This window comes from Numenius arquata, chromosome 4 (genome assembly GCF_964106895.1).
Source record: "Numenius arquata chromosome 4, bNumArq3.hap1.1, whole genome shotgun sequence".
Classification (NCBI taxonomy): Eukaryota; Metazoa; Chordata; class Aves; order Charadriiformes; family Scolopacidae; genus Numenius; species Numenius arquata.
This window is the reverse complement of record NC_133579.1, coordinates 62,508,510-62,534,969: the sequence shown is the minus strand read 5'-3', so window position 1 is coordinate 62,534,969 and position 26,460 is coordinate 62,508,510. Positions and strand designations below refer to the sequence as shown.

The 26,460-nt window shown below is 41.5% G+C and overlaps 1 protein-coding gene across 1 annotated transcript; it reads right to left on the bottom strand.

The window, feature by feature from the left end:
* Window positions 1-437: 437 nt before the first annotated feature.
* On the bottom strand, window positions 438-26,460 carry SYCP2L (synaptonemal complex protein 2 like). Its single transcript, XM_074146888.1, has 32 exons — window positions 26,425-26,460; window positions 25,086-25,110; window positions 24,000-24,085; window positions 23,782-23,870; window positions 23,646-23,680; window positions 22,756-22,898; window positions 22,239-22,291; window positions 21,822-21,867; window positions 21,033-21,125; window positions 20,879-20,939; window positions 20,307-20,455; window positions 19,393-19,453; window positions 16,924-17,036; window positions 16,405-16,474; window positions 16,192-16,237; window positions 15,506-15,551; window positions 14,415-14,503; window positions 12,818-12,866; window positions 11,633-11,688; window positions 10,943-10,997; window positions 10,251-10,407; window positions 9,109-9,158; window positions 7,885-7,978; window positions 7,351-7,442; window positions 7,134-7,194; window positions 6,282-6,413; window positions 5,465-5,589; window positions 4,079-4,173; window positions 2,517-2,616; window positions 2,378-2,436; window positions 1,830-1,899; window positions 438-591 (listed from the first exon to the last, which is right to left on the bottom strand). The coding sequence occupies exons 1-32, from the start codon at window positions 26,458-26,460 to the stop codon at window positions 532-534; spliced, it is 2,496 nt and encodes an 831-aa protein (XP_074002989.1). The 3' UTR covers window positions 438-531.

Below are 26,460 nucleotides of genomic sequence, written 5' to 3'. Positions count from 1 at the left end.
GGTTTCAAGACAGCAGTTCCCACAGTGCTGGATGCACACGAGAGAGGCTACCCTTAACATGCCCCGTGCAGGGTATACGGGACTCCATAGTACCTCATTATAGGCATGCACAGTGCATCGATTCAAAAGAAATGAGGAGATTTTTATCCCATGCGAAAAATATTTTACTTAGAATCAGCCATTAAATGCTTCTACATTTGATAAAGGTATTAGCAGAATACTCAAAGAAAGCCAGTATGTGCATCAGTTTGGTGGCTAAATCATGATATTTAGTTCATTTTCCTATTTCTTTTATATTTAATGGACCCACCTTGCAAATTTTCAGAAAAACTCAATGCTATCAACACAGGGGTCAAAACTGGACCACCCAGTGTATATTCTTTTTAAGCAAAAAAAGGCTCAATATCAATGTTATTTTCCTTTCCTTTTTTTCTTTCGCTTTAAAATAGATTAACATCCTTCAGAGGATCATCTTCTCTACGCTGCATAAGATGCTCAAATGTTAAGAGCAGTAACGAATTCAGGGGTTTGTTAATCAGAAGGAACAATGAACACGTTGTTTTCTACTGGCTTCTTCACTGGGTGTTCATGCTGCAGGGAAGGAAAAGAAAAGATAATGAAAAAGATTTCAAAAGCTTATACAAATGTTTGTATTGCATAAGAAAAGAAACTGTAGAGATCCTAGAAGCACATCTAGATTCAGCTTTTTCTCAAGCACCCAGCCTGGAACAAGGTGCTGCAGGATGAGCAGCTCCCATGATGCGATTGCTCCTTCTTCAGCCCTGCCCCTCTTTAAAGCTGTCCTTCATCAGGAGCACCTCTGGTAAGGGAAAGGCCTCTGTCCCGGTGCAACTCAGTGCTTGTAATGGAAACTTTTCCCTCCGGAAAGGCTCAGTACAGCAGCTTTAACAACTAAGGGAAACAAGCCCTCAGTTTTCAGCATTTCAAAAATCCCAGTCCCCTGTAGTGACCACAGACACGGCTATCCCCTCAATGCAGGGAGCTTTCTTCAGTGCAGTGCAGACACACACAGCATCGCACACACCACAGTAACCCCCCAGTCTTATTACAGGAATGCCAAACCCCCAAAGCCATCAAGGTCTGCACATAAAAGCTGGAACAGCAGCTGTAGCAAATACACATGTGCATGTGATGAGGTGGAAAACTAAGCACTGTATCAAAGTTAACAGAGTATTCAGCTTAAACTACACATTAAAATGAGGGCATAATTAATTAATAATTAAGTAATTAAACTCTGAAGAGTTTAAGAACTTAAGCAATATTTAACTGGGATCCAAGGCAAATGAATAAATTTGGGTTTTGGAAATGAAACTTGGAGGCATCAAGGCTAGATGTTGTCAGAACCAAAAAGCAGATGAGAGAAAGCACACAAGGTGTTGTCAGGCTGCAGAGCTCCTAGCCACAGGATGTCACAGATGCACAACCCCAAGGACAAGTGGGACAAAGTGAGAGAAGAGAACTGCATTAAAGGTTACTAACAACACAGAAACCAGCCTCTGGATGAAGGAATCCCTGAGATACGAACCCAGGAGAAGCATCACCACCTGAAAGTCCTTGTCCTTACCTTCACCCTTAAGTAAGTGCTTTTTCACCACTTTCCCTAGTCCCTGGCAGGGCAAATACTGCTTTCTCAATGCTTTCCAGGCATTAGGACTGTGAGTCCCATGAGGAACCAAGCCCCACAGATAACTAACCAAAGGTTTCTCCTGCCAGGTCTTCAGTTTCATCTTTTCACTTCCAACACTTATCAGTCAGGCCACAGTTCAGAGTCCACCACCCGTACCGAGCTGCTCGTGTACTGCACATACCGTTGTATTCTGGATAGTGTCAGTAAAACTCTTTGCTGTTTCACCCAGGGCTGAGTCAACAGACTGAATTCTGGAAGAAAAGTGAGCTTGGCTAGTTCATCTGTGAAGTATTAGTACTCACTGATAAAACTTCAACAGAGATATTGACCAATAAAAATAACCTCAAGATTCCCCCTTTTGCAGCTTTTTACCCAGCATTTGTACCAACAGTATGTTTTATATAGGAAATGATCACTGCCTACCTACCACCTCTGACCTGTAGATACAGATATGATGACCAGAGGGTACATCTTGTTCCAAATCCTGGTAAAGGTCTCTTGAGGTATGTGCTTGTCTTGCACAGCTTCCCATGCAGAGCGTCCCTCATTGCACCCTAGTCCCAATTCAAAACTCTCACGAGGCCGCAAAGGCTCCATCAATGGACACCGAGTGGAGATGCCATACTGACTTCAGAATACTTCCCTGTATACCAGCAAGGGTACCACCAGACTAACTAATGCCCTCTTTGACCACCTGAGGAATTGTGAGGACAGCTGGTAGAGACATACCTTTGCTTTTCCTGATTGCAGAAAGAACTGAGTTTGAGCAACTGCTCATTCAAGAAGTCCTAAAAAGAGCCCCAAAGAAAATTCTCGTTACTTGGGAAGGGGTACCTCTGAGGGCCAGCACAGGAGAAGCTGTACACACCACTGCGTCCTTCTCCATGTTTGCCAAGATTTGAGTTTCCTTCTCAAGACTGGCAAGCTCTTCAACAAAAATCTTCTGAAAGGTCTCCAACTTACTCAGCCTAGTGATGGAGAACAGAAATGAGTTTGACACTTAAACACGCAGTAGCCCAAGGCAGATGACAATCCCTTCAGCACCAAACTTGCCTCTAGGCAGAAGCAAATGTCCTTGCTGAACTACATAGGGCAGGTTTGTTCTCAGGTATGTCACAGAACACATGACTAGCTGTACCAGGTCAAACAGAAGATAAGTTTAGCTAGATAGCCTGTCTTAAATACCAGCCAGTAACGGAGGCTCAGGACAGAGCATACAACAGGGTTCACAGTGCAATACTTGCCCTGCAAACTCTCCCAAGACTCCAGGGACTTCAGTAGAGATTTCCCAAGCTGAAGAAAGCATCTTGGCACAAATAACCTTTGATGGGTTTTCCTACCACAGGCTTGATATACACACAGCGCTGCCACAGTATGCCAGTGATTTCTAAACCTTAACCAGCAACACCCTTATTTGCTAGGGTTTGCGACATTTTCCCTGGCAGTGGTATGCCAAGCCATCATCTGATGGCAACTTTAGAGACTACCCTTCCGGGGTAGGACAGATTTGGCACAGTTCTGTCCCCAGTATCCTGCAGCTCTGATTGACTCCAGATTACTTAGTTAACATCAAAACATGGCAGCAGTTCACCGCCATCATCTTCCACCCCAAAACATTCCCTGGTGGTGTTTTTGGAACAAAAATTTCTCCATGTACCTTAATGACAAGCAAATTGTGCTCATAGATATCCTACCAATACCAGGGATTTTGCATTTTAAAGGCTATTATTTCATACTGCATCTGATCTAAATCCTGCGAACTGAATGTGTGGCAGGTAGAAAGGCCTGATAGACTTACTCACATCTTAGGCTATACTTGTATTTCGCTTATAACAAATCCATAACTATAATTGACTTTTTAATCTAACTTCTATCTGAGAAATTTAAGAAGGTCCTTTTGCTTTACAGGTTGTCAAAGCCCCATCTGGTGAGTAGCGGTAAAGTCCACTAACTAGCACTTATTTTGTGCACATGGAAACAATCTACAGAAATGGGTCTATAACAGACCCCTTACTTTTCTTCTCCCTCACTTCATTAAGTAAATCAGACTTTGGCTTCTTTCTTAAAACACATAGAAACAGAAGTTACTAAGTGTAACAAAGGGGTTTTAAAATAGATTTGCAAACACTGATGACAATCAGAAGACAGTCTAAGGACTGCTCCATTGACTGCTCCTAACTCAAGTTTGCTTTGCATTAATCCATCCACTCTCCTCCTAACAGGCAAAGCAGGATAAATCACAGGAGCTACGCTTCTGAAAATCTTCTTACAGAAGAGCAGGAGACACACACACAAGCTATTTTGCCCTACAAATCATAATAAGTTCAGTAGCTTTACTGTCAGGTCTGCTTACAAAGAGGCATTCCTTTTCATATCAATCAAAATTTACACAAAACTGATGCTGTTTTCAGCCAGCAGCAAACAACTTACCTGCATTCGTGTATCTGTTTCAGCAGGGTGGACACATTCTTCTCTGAAGTCCTCAGGGTGTTCTGTGCACTGGTCTCCATCCGTTTGTACTGGGACTAGCCACAGGATGCACCGTTAGGGATAAGCAATGGCCCAAGCCAAAACCTACAAGTCTAGTTTGCAAAACCCTTCCCTGAAAGGCAAATCCCTCCACAGGCTGCTGTTCAGCTTAACGGAAACCATCTTGAACCAAATTTAAACTGAAGTGAGATGGCATGTAGCCAGGATACTGCAAATATGAACTGATTTCGTTCAGCCATGCTAGTAACACCAATAAGCTTCTACGTAACCCATGCGACTTCAGGGTCATGTTATCCAGCCAGCAAAGAAGTAAGCATCACCCATACACCAACACACTTAACTGCATTAAAACAGGTCTTTGTTGGCACTACTTCAGATCAGCATTAATGAAAACTATCCATTTAAACCATAACTGATTTTTAAATGCAACTACCTCCAGCCTTGATTCAAGGACTTAGTGATAAAAGTTGAGTGAGAACACCTAGCACCAGCTCCAAAAAAAGTAATGGTTACATGATACAAAGTGCTGGTCCACTACAAATCTGCTCTGCCACATCTAGTTTAAAAGCTTTGAATAAACATGAGAAGATTTTGTGATGGGTCACTGTGCTCTCCTATTAAACTTGGTTTAATGCCCACATTACTTGTTATAACTAAGTCAACAGTAACAGTTGGTTACTTGCACTGCATCTCAAGTATGTCTATGCAGTCAAGTAAACCAAGAATACACAGTTTATACACTACCAATTGTGCAACCAACACCTTCAAGTACCATTAATCTCAAAGATACAAGTGTGTCCTTGTGGATCTACATTTGTTCTAGACAATAGGTATAGCCTACATTGCTTTCTGGTTCTTATTATGAAGAAGTTGCATAGTTTTATGTCACAGTGAAAGTGCTGTGCTCCAAAAGGGAGTTTCTGTATTTTTGGTATGTGCCCATGAGGACAAGAACCCAACAGCTCAAATGCAGGTATACTGTCACTATGCTGAGTTACCTTTCAAAAAGCTTTGATCCCTTCCCTCTGAGGAAAGTATTTGAAATGCCTAACCAAATCTGATTTTCCAAAATATAAATAAGACAAAAAAGGAAAAACCCAATTAAAACTTCCTTTACGCCTTTCCTGTAACACTTCTCACGGTATACAGGTCATGCACAATACTTTTAAGAGCTCCAGGCTAACAGACACTACAGCCAAAACCCTGCTCTTGGGCACAAAATATTGATGAGATGTTTGCACCAACTCCCCTGGTGATAAAAAGGTAATCTCATGTACTATAAGAAAATGCCCCACATGGCACACATATTAAGAGAGTGCACATTACCCAGAACAACTTCTTTAGTTGGCCAATAAAGCCTTCAAATGCAGCAACCATCCCTGAATCGCTGAAGTCTTCATGCGGCATCTTGGAAAAAAATGCATCATCCACACTATCATCCATTTCCCGACCTAGGAGAAAGTGTGTACCCGGTTAGGTACCATGCTGGAGGGTTTAGTGGATATAAAACCTCCTGCTACTGAAGGGTTCATCATCCATGTGAACCACAACATTTCTTACAGAGAATTTGAATCTTGTTCTTCTAGAAGGTCAACTGCCCCAAAATGCAGTGAGGAAGACTTTTTAGAAAGCAGCATGGAAAAAGGGGCACAATACTAACCAAACGCAAAGAACAACATATTTACAGATAAAAGCATAACACAAGGAAAAAAAAAAAAAAGTCAGGCCACTATTTCCCTGTCTTCCTCTTGTTCATTGCAAGAAAAGCCTAACCCCCTTCTCTTCAGAGTTTGCAGTGTTTTGCAGTTACTTTGTCCATTATTTGCATGCTTTTTTTCAGGTTTTTTTTTTTTTTAATAGCTCTGGAAAATCACCATACAGAAAGACTAGAAAGGGCAGACATCATTGAGCAGCTTCCCAAGAGGATTGTGGTTAGGGAACCCAAAGCTCCTTATTCAGACCTCTGCACATGTGGTATCCAATGGCAGTGCCACAATACACGCCCTCTGCTACATTTTGACTTTTGGAGAAGATATCCTCCCTACAGATACCTCTCTTCAAGCCTCCATGTGACTATGATTTCTACCATCAAAAAAGAAAAGCTGAAAGCATTTAAACACTTTAATTGCCAGCCTGACTTTACCTGTTTGGATCTCTGCTTCCTCCTCTACTGAATCAAAAAGTTTCCTTCGTACATTGGAAGTGTCAAAGAACAAATGACTTGTTTCCTGACTGGAATATTTAGGCTTTTTAATGACAGTGTCAGTGACTATACCTAGAAAGAGAACAGAAGATGTTTCAGAAATGACCTGTTCTTTTGCATGAGGTACGTGGCAGTACCTACCAGCTACTCAAGCAGAAACCACCACTGGAATTACCAATTCTGCAGAATAGCAACCAACTTCATTTTAGGGTCTGGCATCACACTTACAGAACAAGATAAGACTTCACCAGCAGTCTTTTCACTCACAAAAGCAGGCAACTAGAGTGCCTAATGCTACGCAGACAACAACAAATCTCCAACTTGAAGACAATTTCATTTCTTGGCCCACTTCTCTAACCATAAAAAATACTCTCATGTCCAGCTTCTTCCCATTCTCTTTTCTGAGCCATGCTCGCAATCTGAAGTTGCACTGCACTTTGACATCATTAAAACTTAGTTTTCAAGCATGTTGTTTTACTTATTTCATATATTTTATCTTGGGTCACTGGGTTTGTAAGTTCCCAGCTCTTAATAGCTATACTAGTAGCTCCTCTGTGATCAAGGACAGGACTTAAGAGCAAGTGATAAACTCAGGAATGTAAATAAAAAGTATCTTGGTGTAGCCTGTCACAATATACAAAAGAGAGAAATGAAGATATTTCTTATGCAAAAAGTACCCTTCAAATATCAAAAATCTCAGTGCCTACTTGTCTTTGAAAGAAAAACTAAAACTCTGTCAACATCCCTTTCTACTCTTTAAACAGCCCTTCCACGTTATCAAGGCTAACAAACCTGAGTCCTTCCGCTTAAAACTTTCTTCTTTTGACAATTTCTCAGATGCATCATGAAACTTCTAAGGAGAGAAGGGAAACACAGTAAGAAGGTACCACCCTGCACCACAGACAAGCTGTCAGGGGTTTGCCCAGTTACCGACAGCAAAGCAACATGATGCACTTTTTTTAGATGACTGACAGCAGAGCAGAAGGAATTTAAGTGCTGTATACTGCACCTGCGTGGCCTTCTCCTCATCACTGGAATAGCCCTTGGCAGATGCATCAAGCAATAGTGGACTCCCTTTGAGCTCCTCTGAGAGCATTTCATCTGCACAAGAGATCAGCCAAATGGCACAGGAAATAGAGATTGAATCAAGTATGGACCAGAAAGCTCAATTTAATGACATACATAAGGAAAAAAAAAAAAAGAATCCACCACCCACTCCTTTACCTCTTCACATAGGGAACAGACAGTGGCTCAAACTCAGTCCAAAGGCTGTTTTATTTCTGGCTGTCAATTAAATTCATTCCTTCACCTCTCAGCCCCAGCTAGTGTTCTCCCTGCCTAAGAGATTACCTACAACAAATACCCAGCCCTCATAGCCATTACAAGAAACAGGGCAGAATGCTTATGAAGAAAATGTGAAGGAAAAAGGCAAAATTTATAAAAAAAAAAAAACCAAACAGCAAAAATACTACCCAAAAAGCACACACCCACACATATCAAAACAACTTTTCTAATGCATTGAAGAAGATTAAAAAAGAAATACCAGCAAGATCCACTGTAGGTAAATTGTCTCCCTTGGAGCTGGATGTGCTTTTTTTCCTTAGCATCTCCTTTTGAGATCTTCGCCTTGATGTTTCCTGCAAAACCAAAATCAAGTCTAAGCATGTAATTTATTTGAACATTACTACGGAAGTAGGGGCTTGGGTTGATGTTTTGTTTGGTTTTGAAACACACCAAGAGCAGAGATACACCTGAAATATGCCTAACATACCGATATCTCTCTCCAATACTGAGGGAGACCTGTGCCCTGAAGTTCAGTGCATGAAGTTCTCCCTTTAGCCATTAAGGTTATATAGTGGGTGAAGTTTTTCATAAGCAGAATCAAAGCATTTTAGTCAAGAAAGAAGAAAAACGGTTTCCAGGGAAAAGAAAAGCTTTCAATGCAACTACCAGTTCCAGAGAGATTTTTTTTCCCAAATTTTCTATATTTATGTGGGGACATTTCCAAAACGTTTGATACACGGCACTTAACAGCTGGGCACTGGAAAAGCCTGGCATTGCTAAACTGTATTTAATTTTGCTTGATATATGTCTGGCCCACTAGTTCTCCTAACCATGGGTTGTACTGCTGGTTTTCCCAGAGCTATAGCTGAAAGTGGAGCAGGACAGTGCATGAACCAGGACTCAGCATGAGCATAGGACTTGGAATAAAAGCCCTGAAAATTGCCAGCAAAATGCAGAGCAGAACATGAGCTTTCTTAATGCATCAGCTGCGGGACAGGGCAGAGGACAGCATGGGGACACAGCCAGCATGGGTAGGACCCAACTGGGATTTCTGCAGATATTTAGGTAGGCACCTCTAGCTCTTGGCATGCCCCTAGAGTCAAACTTGTTCCTGTTGGAGTGACACCTGCGTCAAGCCAAGGCAGGTGTCACAACAAGCATGCCAATTCCTACCCAATTTTCCAACACAGAATGATATGGGTATTCCATCTATCACAGGAAATTATTATAGTTTTTAGAACGACTTGCTTAGCGCTCATGCACAGTTGTTTCTATGATGTTTCATGTGTTTTCCTAAGATTTCCTTGTTTCCCCAGCCTTTAGTACACCTACACAGTCTCAGCAACACTTAGTAGGCAAATTGATCCATCAGAACATTTGAGAAGAAAGATAGCACCGGTTTATTTAATTCCAACTCATTTGTACATGTTTTGCATACATAATGTTTTTACATCCAAGGCACCTAAGCATGACAGCTCCCTACCTTCTTTGTCTGGTAGTCACTGCCACTACTTGCGGAAGACATTGGAAGCACTGCAGGGAAAAAAGTTTACCTGGTTACTGACAACATAACCGTGTGCCTTAACCAGTTAAGGTTTGCATCACAGCTAAGTTTCAAATTTGGTTTTCTAGGCACTTACAAGAGAAAACTTCACAATGCTTGCATTAAACTTCAAAGCCCCTTTCTAATAAAGCTTCTAAATGATGATGCAAATACACACAACTCACTGCATCCAGAGCAGTTGCCAGAAAAAGGAGGCAAGCTCAGCAGTTTGTCCAGTGGTCCCCAAGCTACAGCAGGGGTGCATGGGCTGGTACTGGAGCGAGAACAACTCCTCCCATGGAAATACAGTATAAAGCATAATTTCTCCCTCAAGTTTCTTTTGCTTTTTCATCCCTACAGAAAACAACAGCTACCTGAGCAAGGTTCATCCTCCATGAGAGGGACAGAGAGCTTCCAACTCTTTCTGGGCAATTTAGTTTGAATTTGGAGGTCCCAGCAGCCAACATAACCATGGAGCACAACCATGGGGAGGTTTGCTTTTGGTCAAGCCTAAGCAGAGGATGCTATCAGAGATTATCACATCTGATTTTGCAAATCACTCTGAGGACAACGGCTCTGTCAGCTTATAAACAGGGGAGCAGGGTGCCATGGTCTGAAAACCATGTGGTTTTTCAAGGTTTATTCACCATGTTAATTGTATTTCTGGAGAAACGAGGAGTGGAAAGTTGTACAGAAGAGGTATGGAAACTACAGAGAGATCTTCCTCCCCTTGCATTCAAGAGCACTAACACAGCCATCAGCTCAGCACCTGCAGGATCTTCAGCCCCACTACACATAGGGTTGCATCCACACCACACATTTAGGTGCCAGATCTCCACCTGGACGTTTGAACCTCAGTACGTTCACTGGAGGGAAGGGAACTGGAGCTTGGTTCTTTGAGAACAATCCTGCACGATGCACCTCCTCCATGGGGCACACCTGACTGCCAGCCTCAAGCCTGCTCTCTCCTACTTGGATCAGGACTCAGATGAATCCTCCTTCTCAAATCATCACCAGCCACTTCCTTATCTGCAGCACAGAACATTGCGCATAGTTAAGTGTCAACAGGGGACCAAGCTTACCTTTTAATTTACTTCTCACCCTGGGTCTTTTTCGGGTATAGTCAAGAGATTTTGGCAACGACTGTTTCTGAGAGTTAAGGATCCAGCTTTTTTCACTCTGACCAGTGCTTGTATTTTCATTGTTGCTTTCAGAGAAAAGATGTTTCCTGTAATTGGACTAAAGACACAATTAAGAGTGAGCCCTGTGCAGTCAGCTTCCTCTGTCCACCCAGAAGGCCCACAGCTATTCCTCCTTATTTACTACCAAATTATTGTTTCTTACTTCCCCACAGAGCAACACCTAAAGTATTTTAAGCTGTAAAATCTGCCAAAACAGCAACAGTTAATTGTCAAACCAGCACCATAAAACCACCAAGAGGCACATGCTTGTCCTTTGCCAACACTGGGTTTATAGCATCCTCCATCCCCATACCCCACCTCCTTCTGCATCCAGATAAAAGAGCTCTTGCAAGGAGGAAAGCCTTGGCATGCCCAAGCAGCAGCCAAGAGCACAGCAAGAAAAAATGAACATAGACATTCACTCGTGGGTCTGGCAGTCCTGGCACACCCTGAGCACCTCTTTCAGTAGCAACAAGAGGGTCATTTTGAGGCTACAAGGCTCACCGTCCTCCACATCTATGCTGGGTAAGCCTTAAACTTCAGACAATTCATACAGATGGATACACACAGCAAACAAAGCACACACAACATACCGTCCTTCTCTCGAGCTTGTTTGATTCCTCATTCTTGTTTCCCGTTTCATAACTCCTGCCAAGTAACCCATAAAGACCCAAGTTAGACTAGAAGGTGCTGCAACAGCACATCGCAGCTGTGCAGAAGGGGTACAATCAAATAGTAACGCAGGGGGCTCCTTAGGAGATCAGCTGGAGAACCAAACTGTTAAAGAGCAGTCTTTAGCCAAGTTTTTCTTCTTTGGTTGGTTTCTAAAAGTAGCAATCTGTGAATACCTGGAAATTAGCAACTTTTAAAAGAAAAAAAAGTAGGCTACATCCTTAAAGGTGGCAAGTCCCTGGCATCTTGCTATAACTGGAGGTAGCCAAAGCAAGGTAGAGGGCTTAAGCATTTTTCCAAAATTTAATCAATAATTTAGGCATATGATCAGGGAAGGGAGATTTTTAAGAGTTAAAGTATTATTACTGACAGAGTGGACAGGAGTCATTCTCTCTAGTAACTTTTATATTCTCAGGTACCATTTAAATTAGTATTGATTAGTATTGAATTAGTATTGATAACACAGATACTGTGGCAACTAAGCAAGGAACTATTTTATTAGAAACATTGCACAGCCTTTTTGATCCCAACTTAAACCAGCTTAACTAAGGCAACGAACTCTTCTTTCACAGAACAAAAGGTTCATAAATGGCGCACGTATAATCCTGTACCTCTGATTTTGTGAAGAAACTTTCTGGCCAAGTATTCTTCCTTTGGATTCAGCAACCTAAAAGAGAGCCAGGTGTTTCTCCAATTACCCCATGAAATAATCTACAAAACTAAAATATATCAGAACTCAGAAGTGCTAGAGGAGGAATGGATTACAAGCCTAGCATGGAAATTCAACTTTTTAATGGAGTGGGATTTGTTGATTGAAAGCAACATAAATTATAACAAACCATTTCATCTTAAACAGAATTACTTTCTCTTTTCACTGCTTTATGAACAACGCTCATTTTAAGCAATAACATCATAAGAAGCATCGTTTTAAGCAATAACACCACTAGTAGCAGCACACGCTACCTGGACAACCTTTGTACAAGGCTGCGGAGCCACGGCCAGGGTACCATGAAGCGGGGTTTTATGCTGACACCCAGTGGCAGTAGCAAGGATTGGTCGGTGTCCACTTTATAACAGAAATCTGGGGTGTCTCATTGAGCACCCATCGTCTCTGAATTAACAGGCAGCAGTGAGAGCACCTGCTCTGAGAAAGAGGCTGAAAGCCAAAGGTTTGTACAGCGAAGCCACCTGGATGGAAGCCATCAGGAGCAAGTTTTCAGCTTCCAGGGAAACCCCACCCTGGTCAAAGTTTCAAAACAGGCAGAACCACTAATTTTTATTTGATTTTCCTAACAGTCTGCAAATATAAGTCATGCAGAATTTCCAATATAAGTTTTGTGATACTGTCTTTAACCAGGACCTCCCAACACACAAAGTGTGGCTCAAAAATATATTTCAGTCTCTTCTGGTTTAGCCTAAGAGCTCAAAGCAAAGGATGCTAAGCAATCTGTTTTTGATATTCAGTAAAATGCAAACAGTAAAATGCCTTCAATCGCAAAGATATCCCACAGCTTCACTCAGGCAAGAGCTCAAACTCCTGTTGCATTTGGTTTTATCATATATTACTCACGACAAAATCCAAGTGGTGATGAGCATTCTCCCCATCACAAAAAAAAAAAATTCCATGCATAGCACCATACAGAAAAAACAAGACCCTCAAATTCCCAGTTGCCTGGTTTGCTGTAACAGCACATCCATCCTTACTGCAGAGATATCCCCTGCTTCAAGTTACTACTCTGTCAGCTGCTGAGCTGGGACCTTAGTGTATCTCCTAACAGCTTCTGCCGCAACTTTACCTTTTCATGGCTTGCAGAGTCTGAGTTTTCAAAGTCATAGAAGTCCTTCCTGCAAGACAGCGTACACGTGGCAGTGACATACAAGCGTGGACAGTCACCCTATATAACTTTTCCCCACTCTTATGAACTCTGTTATAGAGTAAATATCCAAATACTTTAATATGCTAAAAAATGCTGTTTCCTCAGCTTCTAAGAAATACTTGTTCCTTTCCTTCTGAGTCTCTATTATTGTCTTATTTCATTCTCACACTATAATTTTAAGAGAAACATTCAGAAGATACAAACAGGTTAGCCTCACCATTTTTGTATAGAGGACATTTTGTTTCCACATGTCACTAATAGTATGTGGTAGGAAAAAGTCATATATGAATTTAAAGATAAAATTTCAGAAGTATTTAAAAGGAAAAAAAATCCATTTAATTCCCTTTTGAAAATTCTAGTACTTAATGTTTGTTCCCTAATCACTTCTCTGTACACGTGCAGATTTTTTTCCATGCCTTTCAACAATTAAGATTAAGTGAACCTTTATTTCTTTCTCCAAATCGCAGCTATTTAAAAAAAAAAAAATCTTACAATTAGCTTTCAACATACAGTATACCCTTCCCTTCTTACTAGCGAAAGGATAGAAGACCAAAGAACTAAGCTCTTCTTGTTAAAGCTTCCTGAGGGGAAAAAAAAAAAAAAATTTAAAAAATGGTCATTCTCATATAAAACACTAGAGGGAGCAGAATGACCGAACTAAGACCTTCATCTACTCCAGTTTTACAGCCAGTATTTGCTGCATCAAGCTATTTGGTCCTTAAAACACAGAACTTGTAGTAGTGATGAAGTCCTTTAACACGTTTTTCCATTCTAATCTCCAAGCAATCAAAAAAAAAAAAATCATCTAAACACTTGTTTTTTGAGCTAAGAGCCAAGAGACCAAAGTGGGACACCCAGGGAAGCCCTGGAACAGCCAGAAGGGCAGCAGGATCCTCGCTTACAGTTCATTTACCCTCCTGCCCAGCAGCATTAACCTGCATACAACACTTGGATGGCATAGAGCGCAGCAGGAGAGTGTAATAAGACAAACTTCCAGCGCCACAGATCACATACAGTCCTCAAATCCTTGAGTGCTTCCACCCACCCACCCATTGGCTTTGAACATGAGCAGACCGATGTATGGGTGTGAGGGAAGGGGACAAACTGAGAAAGAGACCGTCCTGAAACTCTATGACACACAACGCCAAAGAACTGGGACAATACCTGAAAAGGCTAAGGTATTTGTGAGAGAAGTTGCCACTCGTAACCCAACTCACTGGAGGATGGGAGGATTATGGTTGGGTGAGGAAAAAAGGGAAAAGTCAACCTGACAGTATCACAGAAGTGAGGGCATTTTTTGGCAGCCTAGAGTTAGCTTCTGACGTGTTTATTGTTTTGGGGACCCAAAGGTTCCCACTGAGATGTTATGACCCTTCATAGCTTCCTTCTTGTTTTTGCTCTGTTCTGTTCAGGCAGCCCAGCCTGTGGGCACTCCCTCCCCCCATTAGCACTAGAAATGGTCTAAAATCATCTGCTACACCAGACCCTGCATGGGCACCCGGCTCGTGTGTCATACCTGCCTTCAGTCCTCTGCTTGGCCAAACTTGTTTTTCCTTTTTTCTTTACCCAGGTAACATTCTTCTGTAAAGAAAAGGGTTGCAAGATCTAAAACTACAATATGCAAAGTCATGTTCTTATCCTAGAACCTGCCAAAAGCAGAGATAAGGAGTGCCAGGAAACATTATTCACTTCTATTAGAACAGCCATCCATCTCAGTTTCCTGCAGTTCTTTCCTACCAGAAAGTATGAGAGTCCTGGAGCTAAAAATTGGGAGGCCAAGGGTGTGAGAAGACAGAAAGAAGTAGTTCAAAAGCTTTGAATTCATTGTGCAGCAGGCAACTGTTACAAAACCTTTGAACTGTCAGTTAAAAAATAATTTAAAAATAATCTAAACCTAGCTCATGGAAATGTAAACCCAAGAATGAGTCTAAAATATGATTTCTTACTCCAAATGAAAATTATTGCATTGGGAATTTCATTTCTCTCATGTAGTGCATAGATTATTTTTTTATAGCTAGACACATCAATAGAAATTTCTAAATGCTCAAGTTGTCTGAAGAAACACAACTATAGATGGCTCTCGGTTACTCGTTAATTTACCCAGGTTGCAAGCTCCTATGCCAGGAGTACAGGCAGATCTGGTGTGGGAAGACCACTAGAGCTCAGATACAAAACCGAATAAATATGTCTGTAGACGTCCAAGACTTGCTTCCCCTCAGGAAGCAAACCTTTGCTCTTGCAGGCCACACGTAAGTCTGTGATACATGAGTTTGTCCCACAGAGGGCAGGTCTGGTTGCCCACACGCCATGCTCCTGGACATAAGCACAGCACACCACCACCGAGTGCTATATACTGAATGAACTCAGCTGAGCTTGAATTACTTGGTTGGGCCACACTAGGCTAAGGTCAGCAGCCACTGCCTCTGCAGCTCACTCTTGGAGCCGAATGGCATATTACATCGGGTACAAATGACACTATGTGGGCTTAGGACACCACTCAAGGGCAGGAGTGGGTCAACCCATCCTAGCTTTCTTCTGCAACTCCATCAGAGCACCTCTTCCCTGCCCCATGTCTCTTCATTCAGGTGGGCCCCAAGGTAAACATACCTTTGGTGTCAATTCCTCCATGGGGTCTTCTTCTAGGGCCTTCTCACTGGGGACAAGAAGACGCATGAGGGGAATGCAGTGCTGAGGGACTGTTCATTTGAAGCCCAAGGAGTCAGTTTATGAAGTACAAAGCGGAAAAGAACCTTATACCAATTAGCATCAAAGCAGTGGTTTAAAAACGTATATAGGTAAAAAAGCTGATCAGTAGCTCTACAGAAGTCCAACTCATTAACTCTAAGAAATGCTATCCTGCAAAGCCCTGAACAAAGGTATTACTAATGCCGAGGTGAACTCAAATGCACATGATCTTTCACACAAGTCATCATCCTCATTATGAAAAGCTACACATGTGGTGAGCTCCAGTTACACAGCTTAAGTTAAACTCTCTGTAATAAAGCTGATGCTCATTTTGCATTTGGACTAAATCAATGATGAAAAAGAAAAGTAACACCAAAGTAGCAGCCAAGCCAGTAACCAAACATCACCATTCTGCAACTCCAAAGTGCTGTAACTCTGGGCAACCAGCCTTGCTAGGCAGGGTGGCAAAACAGAATATTTTTTTTCCAGTTACTTGATGGAATAAACCTCAAAATCACATGCATTAAAACCCCAGATGAGGGAAAACAAAAAAACAAAAGCAGAAAAAAACCAGCCACCTCGCAACTTTTTGTCTCCGAGACACTCACCTAGGCTTAGCTTTTGACCTTGGAGATGGAGTTTTGGACCTTTTTGCTGAAGGAGGCAAAGAAAGTACAGCTTCACCCTCTGGAGCTACTTATTAAACACTTCGTCTGCTTTTGCTCTAAGGCCCACAAAAGCAGAGCCTTCACCATGTCATCTGGATGTCAATTCACTGGGTCAGACTTAAGGAACTGAAGGGAGCCATGCCTGACCTGAGCCTTGGTTAGCATCTTCCACTTCATTCTGTTGGCTCATTTTCATCGCGGTGACACCAGAGTTACCCGTTTTCTGCTTGGAGACATGAAACCATGAACAGAGCATGCATATGACCAATAAGAAAGTGGAGGAGTTTGGAGGGGGAACAGAGACTTTCAGTGCTAGCCTGTTGCAACAGCTGGATGACAGGTTCATCATTAACCACACATAAAAACATTTTAGGTTGCACGTAAGTGATACTATGAGCTTCTCACTAACAGCATTGCATCATTCCCTTGTATAAGGGGGAGTAAAATTTATTTGCTTTTTAAAGCAGTTTTGCCAAAATTGCAGCTCTGGAGGCAAGTGTTTGGGCTGACTTCTCACCAATATAAGATGGAGTTAAAAAACATTGTCATATCTGGGTACAAACTAGTTTTCTTTGAAAGAAGGTTTTAATCACACCTAGTAAAAAAGCAGACTGGAGGAGGGGGAAAGGGGCACAAGGACTGTTTCACCATACACCAAACACTTACTGATACGGTGCCTGTTAACTGTTGGCTGTGCTGAGAGGCTAAGCTCTCTGGTAACGAGTCCATGTTTTCAGAGTTTGAAGGATCTTTTCTGCCCTCTGGATTAGCAGACTCGGGTATCACTGCAGAACAGCAATGGGGTGAGAACTCTGTTGCGACAACTGAACACACACACACATTTCATTTCCATTCTTACACACGTGCATAAAAGCACAACAGTACAACTTATTAGGTGCAAACATCCCAAGATCTTGTTTAACAGAACAAAAACATCAAACATCTCCAAGTTACCTAGTGTAGAATTGCAATACTAAATAAAAGGGGCAGGCTCAAGATGATGTTTAAGCCCCTCATACTATATGAATATGTATAAGTTTATCATCTTATTGCTACCTTGACTCTTAGCTCCGGAAGACACAGAACAACCTTTTGTGTCTGGCTAAAGCAACAGACCAAAAGGATCTTCCACCATCTCAGTTTCCCTCCATCAAATCTCCACTAGGCAACTGCAGAAGTTGTTTCACTACAGATGAACTACCTTCTGCCCTTTCTAGTCCTCAATCGCTTCAAGTAGTAATGCCCACCTTGTACCTCTGTGTGTGCTTCATGGTGGACACTGATGAAGAAGCTTCTCCCTCACCTGCACCTCCAGAATCTGGAGGACTTCCATTCTAGCTGATTTTGGGTTATAAATGGAGGAAAATGGGAAGGACTACTGAAGAAGTCTGTCTCAGACATCTAGAGCTGGAAGTAGCCCTTTCAGGTATTCACCTGGAGGAACCCGAAACGCACAGTAACTAAGAGGAAAGTAAAAAATTTGCTTTTAACATAGGCACAGAAAGAACACTACCTAACCTAAGGGCTCTTCAAACTTATGATTCATTTACTGAGACAGAGTGGTAGCAATAGAAATAGAGCTGCAAGTTCATTGTCTTAGAATACCTGGAAAGATCTGTTAAGCAAGTTATATCAAGGAATAATGCACACAAAAAAATAATCACTTTAAAAACTGAAGTACAGCCCATTTTGCAGCAAGGATATATCCCAGTCTTCAAAGATAAGAGATCACTGTACAGAAAAAAAGCCGCCTCCCAAATTGCTACTGAAACTGAGCTAAGGAAATATTTCCTGCATAAGGCCAATTTTGGTCATGCATGCCTCTTGCTTTTGTGCTGAAAGCAGCTTTTCCTTAAACTATGGGTCACAGTCTTGACAGGGATTTACAGAAGAACTTCAGAGCAAGGTAGAGGGAAAGTAAGGAGCTACTTTCTCTTCCCCTTGGACAAGAGCTGGGCTTGGACCTTCCTTTGTTCAGGCACCCAAGTGTCATGCATGTACTTCAGGCTCTGTGTTCCCTCAATATCTATCACGCTTGGAACAAAATTAAACTCAGGCCTGGAAGGAAACATCTTGCAGATGTTCACTGGCACCATGGGGAAGTGACACCATTTGATCACAGCAAATTCAATGTGCTCAACTCAAAGAAATACAAAGTGTTGGCTGTAGGCTGGTGAGGAGGAGGAAATAATGGCTACTCCAGGTCCAGCAAGAGCCTTTCCTAGCTGTGTAAGGCACACAGCTACATTTGTAGTTGGGGAACACACAGAGATAGCCCTGCAACACAGGGATTTACAGCAGCACTCGCAACGCCCCTGCACATGGCAGCGGGTCACCTCCTGCAGAGAGGAGCTGAGCTACTGCTCGCCTCTCTACAAACAGGGGCTGCGGGTGAGCATTTCTGCTCCCCTGGCTGCACTTCCACAACAGCCCTCAGCATCTCCAGGGTACCATCTGCTCTGCGTGGCCTAAAAGGACCAGAGCGCACCATTCTCTATCACATCATGTTGTTGAAAAAGAAGCAAAAGAGGCCTCACTGCAGAAAGCCTTGGAAGAGGTTGTCCCACCACATACACCCACTGCACAGAGGAGAGAGCACACTAAGTGCCAAGGTGCAAGCGCTGGTCCATCAGAGGACCTGTGCTTCCATGGGCACACAGATGCCACTGTCCCCTCCTGAGGGGAATCTCCCACAGGCACCCACACAGCACAGCCAAACCAGGAACCACACATGGGGCAAGCAAGGGAGGGTAGATGTGTGCATCCCACTGCACTGCAACTGCTGGTGGAGAAGCACTACTGCACGCTCTTTGCATGTCCAAGGTCTGCCATCAGCTGAGATGTGCCATGCCAGGCTGCCTGCCAGTGCATGGATGCAGACTCCACAAGCTGTTCCTCTGCCCATGCAATCCCAGCAGCACATGGCCATGGTGCCCCATCCTGACTCGCTGGGCTAGAGGGACTTAGCATCTGCTACAAACACCAGTTACCAAGTTCACAAGATACAAACAGTAGAAGATTGAGCTTGGGGGTTGCTTTTTTTTTTTTTTTAATGTGGTTAACTTTAAGCTTTGGACTGCAACTGAAGATACTCATTTGAAAAATGAATAATTTCATAAAACAATAATTTTAAAAAATCACCTGCTTCATTCTGCCTGGCTTGCTTCCCAGCATGGGCAGACACCTCTTCAGCCACATTTATCTGTTGGTGTGAATTAATCTCATGTGAAAGTGACCTTAAAATAAGTAGAATCTTTATCTGGTAAAGTTGGCTACATAATAACACAATCAATAGTTGTTAATTGCCATAAACAATTCATTGGCAAATAACTGGATGCTAGTCGAGTTGACCATTTGGAAGTGTCTCAACTCCTGCAAGGATAAATGACAGCCTCTATACTATGGCTATTTACTGTCATGTAAGATTTTCTGCAAACCCCATGGTCTGTGGATGAATCACATGTATAAAACATTAACCATATTAGCATCTACAAAAAAAAAAAAATCACAGCCATCCCCCTTGTTTGTATATTAGCTTATTAAAAACTTGAGGTTTTAAAAGGTCTTAAAAATTTTCTTTTAATCCAGAAGTATCACATAAAAAGTACATCTAAGATTTGTGTCTTGCAGCATCCCTCTTCTCCAGGTTCTAGTGTCACAATTTGTTCATCCTGTGCAATGTAGCACTTTGAGCTAATATAAGAGAATGTAAATACTTTGAATTATAATTAAATGCCATAGGCATTCCTACTTCAGAAACTCAGCAAAAATAATCACATCACACTGAACTGATTAACAAGCCAGTTTAACCTTACAGCTTCTAAACCCTAAATTTGATTCCCCTGAAACTTCTTTCCTAAAGTCTCTAATCTCTCTTCCAGGCCAAAGCTAAGAACATTTTTATGGAGAGCCACAATTCCTCCATTTATGGAGATGACAGACATGTTGTAAAACAGACATAAAAAATAATCACCCCAAAAAACCACTGAATGTTTTTGCCCAATGTATATCAAGTAATATAGTTTAGAAAAGAAAAACTCATACTAAGAGCTTACCATCATTTTTTCATCTCCCAGAACTTTTCTAAGTACACTTAAGATTTCAAACTTAGCACTGAAAGATATTTTGATTTTTGTTGCTTCTGTTTTGTTAAGAATAGCAGGAATCTTCATGTAAATTTTCACAATATTATCTCCATCCTCCTCTGCGTTAAAATAAAAAAGCAGTTAAATCTGGTTTAGAGCAAGCCATTCAGTGTATCACCCCAAAAGCATTTGAATAAGTGTTTGTGGGTTTTGGTTTTTTTCAAAACAGTCTCTTTTACATCTTGCCCACACATTTCCAGTTACTCTGTTCACTCATTTCTTTCTCTCTGGATCTAGATGATTATGCTATTCCCTAGCACATCTATAAACTGACCCCTCAACACATCCTGCTTGGGTTGAGCAAGTAGGTTATGGGCACACAGACAGTCCAACAAGCAGAGCTGATGCAAGGTGACCAAAGCGCACAACAGGGGGAGGAGGAGACACAGGAACTCTTTGGCAATGGTGAGATTTTGGGTTGTCTCCCTGTATCTTATGAACCCACAGTGAAACATATAATAATGCTGGTTGGAAAACCTTACCCTTCAGGCTGTAACTGCTGACTGCTTCTTTCGATAGCCTCACCGAGTCCCAAAGAGCACCCTTTGAAAACCAAAAACAACCATATCAGGAGGGCTGAGCAAGCACACACTGCATTAGACAGCTAGCCCAAGGCCACCTGGGCTTTGCTATTACCTCATTACTGTCCACATAGAAAGTTACACTCTGGCTGTCAGCATTGAAGTCAATCCAGAACTCCTCCAGCTTCTCATCCGATGGTTTCTTCACCTGGGGAAGCAGAACAGCAATGCTGCCATTCCCAGAAAATCCCATAACTGCTGTCTCACTCAGTTTTCTTTAACAAGACAAAGCTGGAAAGAGTTGCCCTACATATGTGTGTACGCATATTCACACCTTACAGAAATAAGAGTTAGGATCAACGTACAAGTTCCCAGCCTGCTGCTCACCCAACCATACCCGCAAAGTCAGATGTTGCTCTACATCAGCCAAGGGAAAGGCAATACTTCACACAAATGCTCACACGTTTGTGGCAGGAAAGAGTCTGTGAAAGTTTTCTGTGTTTCTGAGCACTTGAAATAAGCATAAGCAGTGGAACCGGCTTCCATCAACTTGGTTTTAATTTGATACAACTGTCAGGAATGGTGCCACAAATACATTTACTTAAGGAGCAGTAAAGCAATCTTCAGGATCTATAACTATGACCTCTCCTACACTGGCATCATGCTAGTCTTGTTTTCTGGCAGCCTGGGAGCAGCTCTGCTGGAGGAATCAGTTGTCCTGTCCTCCAGTTTCCTTTTAGAGATCTCTCTTCTGTCGCCACCATGAAGAGAAGCACTGCCTCTATCATTTGGCTGATACAAAAGCAAAGTCAGCAGCAGTAAGTTGGCAGCTAAGTGACAAACAAGCAAGCTTTATAACTAGAATAGAACATTACCCTCTACACTCCAGAAAATTGACTATTACCTCATTCATGTCAGCAAAAGCAGATATGCAAGGAAATGAATAGACTCTGGAAGAAAAGCAGACTTCACGTGATACATTCAACATCACAGTCTGACTTTACAAAAGATAAAACCATTAAGATCAGGTACTAATCTTATTGTCCATAAAAAGGAATTAATAAATTCCTGGAAGTAAAATAAGCTTGAGGAAGCTTAGAGAATATAGTGTTTTAGTTGTGATGCTTTGTCTTCATTTATTTTACTTTCGAAAGAACCACCATTAAAATGAATAAAGTCACTTTCTTAAGAAGAACTAATTATTCATATATATGATGTGAATACTTTTCTTTGGAATATAACCCAAGTCAGTTTACAATCCTAGCTTTTCCCCTCTGCAGTAAATGACAGCAGCATTTTAGTCTGTTGGTTCACAGCTTACCTTCTTTCATCTCCAAGCCTTTCATTTAGCTGGTTAAGAAATTTTCTGCAGTCCTTCAAGACAAATGACATCTTATTAAAAAAAAAAAAAATCAGGCTACATTTCCATTGCAAAGAGTTATTCTGTTGGGCTGAGTAACCTCTACTCCAGTTATAAGCTCTTAACTAATCAGTATCATACCAAAGGCCACTGAGAAGAAACATTCAAGTTGCTACAAACGGTTGGACCCAACTTATGACCAGCAAGCCTCCAATCATAAACCACAAAAATTAACTAATGCTTCAGAAGTAAAATAACTTAGAAATAAGAGCTATTTTAACAATATGCCATTTTATATTTGTCAGATTAAAAAATAAAACAAAACAAAAACCTCCATCCACAAATAACTAAATAACAGTGTATTTATAAAACCAATTTTGTAAGAACTTCTTACAAGGACATCCTGACTGAAGTCAACCAAAACCAGCCCCTATACAGACCTTGTCAAATATGTTGTTTTCAAAATAAGGACCCTCACCGTCTCAAATTCTCTATCCTTGATCTCTTTGAAAGCTTCAGCAAGATAGTTATCTTCAAACCAGTGGTGAACAAGGTCATCCCTCCATTTTTTTGTTGTTAACCTACAAAGTGCCTCTGAAAGGGCAACCTGAAGGTCATAATCTACATGGTAAACATAAGCACAGGATAAATATCACCCCCCAGCATAATAGCGGGTTTTAGCATCGCTACTCTTGCACTTATATACTACACAGTCATATTCATCAGCTAGCTTCAGTTTCACCAAGGAAGGCAGTGGAGGGTAAGAGCCAAACGTTAGCTCCAGGCACCCTCAGCTCCCCTCCCCCTGGCTCAGCAAGGTCAAGGTGCGGAGCACTAACCACGATACACACGCATGCATGATGCTCTTGGGGACCAGGGAAGGGATGAAAGCAAAGCCTTGTCACTAACTCACTACCATTAAGTCACATTTGACACACCACCGTAACGCCCTACAGAGTGTAACTGCTAGGTGAAAACAAAAAAGATTTCACTCAAGAGGCTATAAACATTATTAACTGATATCTGTCCACATCGTGGTGAAGTAGTTAAAATTTATTTTTTAAAGACTAAGAGGAAGCATACTTTGTAAACATGTACATAAAGCTGGCCTAATTACCTTTCTACATACATCAGTTTAGCTTTTCTTACTAGTTAATACAAATTACTAATACTAACCAGAAAGAACTAATGCATCATTGCATCTAACAACTTTTGATTAATATTTTCTTAAAGTACCATCTGATTTTCCTCCCCAAAAGTCTTGACAAGAAAATAATTTAATTTATAATTTTATCTACAATAAATTAGCAGATGAAGTAAAGCTGGAGAAGCCCAGCTTTATAAGAATAACCACTAAATACTTCTTACCACCAGCCTCCAGTATAGTTTTTGCAAGGTCTTTCCTGAAACAACATAATGCAATGAGTTAAAGTGGAAATAACTTTAACTGCTGCTACGGGGAAGACAGAATTTACCTACAGCATCTGGAGGGAAAGCCACTTACGTGAGTGAGCACATCTCCTCAGACAGAGGGAACTTCTTCCTCTCCTCTCTTGGGACACTGTCAAGTATAGAGTTGAGGGTCCTCAAAGCCTTTACCCCCACAGAAGAGGCAGAAAAGTAAGGTAAATAATTCAGTAACATATTTTTCACACTTTGTATCTAATTACACACACTTGTGTGCATGTACATGTAATTTTCTTCTTTTAGTAGGAGTCTTACCTCCTGCCGCAGAGCACAGCAAATATTTGCTTCTGTCACTAGATGCCCTAGTTCTGGTAAAAATAAATTCACCAGCTCTTTCTTCCCTAGAAAAATCATTTGAAAGGTTATAGCTAGCAATGAGGTGGTCTCCACATAAAAGACAGTTAAAGCAACTACAGTTTCTTGTGTTGAAGGAGTTAAAATATCCCAGCTGGGAATTAATTTTAAAACAAAGCTTCCAACCATCTAATCCTAGACAGAAACGGGAACTCTTAACTTCTCTGTAACAAAAGCTCCAGAGAGTTACCCAGGTCAGCAGTTAAAGTAACTATTTAAATAGGTACAGAAAGGAGAAGCTACTTACTAACCATGAGAGATAAAACCATAATACACAGCTTTTGTCAAAGTCAACAGAACTAACCACTAGAATATTAACCCGAGGACACTCATGCCCGCTCTGCTCCCACTTGAATACGCTACAAGGATGAATAAACTCAAGTTACCCAGCACACAATGTAATGTTTCATTTTCACATGACTTGTAAGCCTGGAAGTCCAGGCACACAGATACTTGCTCTTTCTGGAAGCACCTGCTCCCCTGCCCTAATGGAAAGCCAGCTGCAGCCACAGACAAAATCTTGCCACTGAAATGAATGACAGACAGATATCCTTCTGCCTAATTAGGATGGCTGAAGGAGTTACCACGTTATTCTGCAGAGGCAGTTGCCTTCAGCAAGGGAATAACACCTGAAGCCACTATGAACAGATGCACAAGAGCAGATCATCTAGCCTGAACTCCTTTCAGAAGCATCCCTTACTCTATTTCACCAAGTGAAATAACAAGATACCACAGCTAGATTATTATAATTTTTTTCAGCATATTTAAAACAAACAAAAAGAAACAGTAAAAGGCTTTGTGATCTAAGTGTCAATGAAAATTAACTGGGATAAATCAGCAGGAGGATTTAAAGAAAACATCGCAGAGAGGAGGAAGGGAGTGGAGAGGAGAAAAGAAAGAGGATAGAGTTCAAGCAGAATAAAGAAATGTGCTCATGAAACAGAGATTCAGAATATCAAGGAATGGAAGGGAAAAAAAAATACTGACCTTCATTACTGCACCTGCAAATCACCTGATAGAAAGAGTAAAAGAAGCCTTCCTTAACACACAACAGCCCAAGAAAAGCAATACTCAAAGTGCTGAGGTGTTTATGCCCCCACCATCACACCTTTCAGGGGCTAAATAACATAAAACATTAGTTTACCCACATCAGGAAAAGCAGTGCCACCTGATACAGGTATTTCACATATGCTCACCCCGATCATACAGGATGGCATCACGCAAGAAGGGTAAAGGGAGCGAAGCACCCACTTCCCCCAGGGATTTCAGCAGCACTTGAGTGTGCGGTGCCCTCAGCTTCCCTGGAAAACCCACATCGTGGCATCGCTTTGTTACTTTTATTGAACGTATGGGCTTATGTAGAAACACATTTTATGTTTACACACTCCAGTACTATATATCATAATATATGAGGTCTGAAGAGTGTTAAAGTCCATTGAGGAAAATTAAAAATAATAATGAACAAAATCCCACAACCAATAAAAAAACCCCATTTCATCCTCCACAATGAAAACATATGGAAAAAGTGGACCTGGAAGATAAAGAAATCAAATTTTGACAAATAAATAATTTATAGAGTATTTCATATAATTTCAATGCGGTTAGTAGAGAAAGAAGAAAATTTGATTTTGCTCAAATATCTTTTATCAAGCCTCCAAAAAAGACTCATAAGTATTCAAATAAGTTCTGATGCACAAAGCTACACAGTTCAAGTAAGCTACAGACAAGACTGGGGGAACAGTTTGGGGAAAGAAGGTAAAAGCATTCTTTCTATGGAAAATTTACATCACGAGGCCTCCAATACCTTTGAAGTTATGAATATTTAAAATAGAAACCTAAATGAGAATTGGGAGCAGCTCAGATTATTCTTTAAAAGTCAGCTGTTTTGAACACCACAGGAACAAATCACCAGGACCACCTTGGCAAATACATTTGCACATGAAGTGCAGCTCAGTGTCAGTAATTTGTGTTTTTTAAAAAGAGCTTCAGCACAAAAGCTTTTATTTACAAAATGCATCAGAAGTTCTTGCACATTTTCCTGCAAAACAAACACTTGGCTTCATATTAGAAAAACGAGAAAATGCTGCAGCTCTGTGCAGCCCCCCCTGCAGCAGCTTCTCCTAGGTGTGTCAAACCTCAGTCTGACGCCAGCCCAGAGCACACACCTGGGCACTGCCCGTCCCCACCACCTGAGCTGCATCCCAGGCTCAGTCCTGGGGCACAAAGTCTGCACAATTGTTTGTTTTTTGAACAGAAAACTGTCTGTGAACCATGGCTTTTTATCCAATAAAGGCAACCCTTCTGCCCCCTTAGTGCATGTACATACCAATGCAGAGTCAAAGAAGTCTTCAAGTAGTAACAT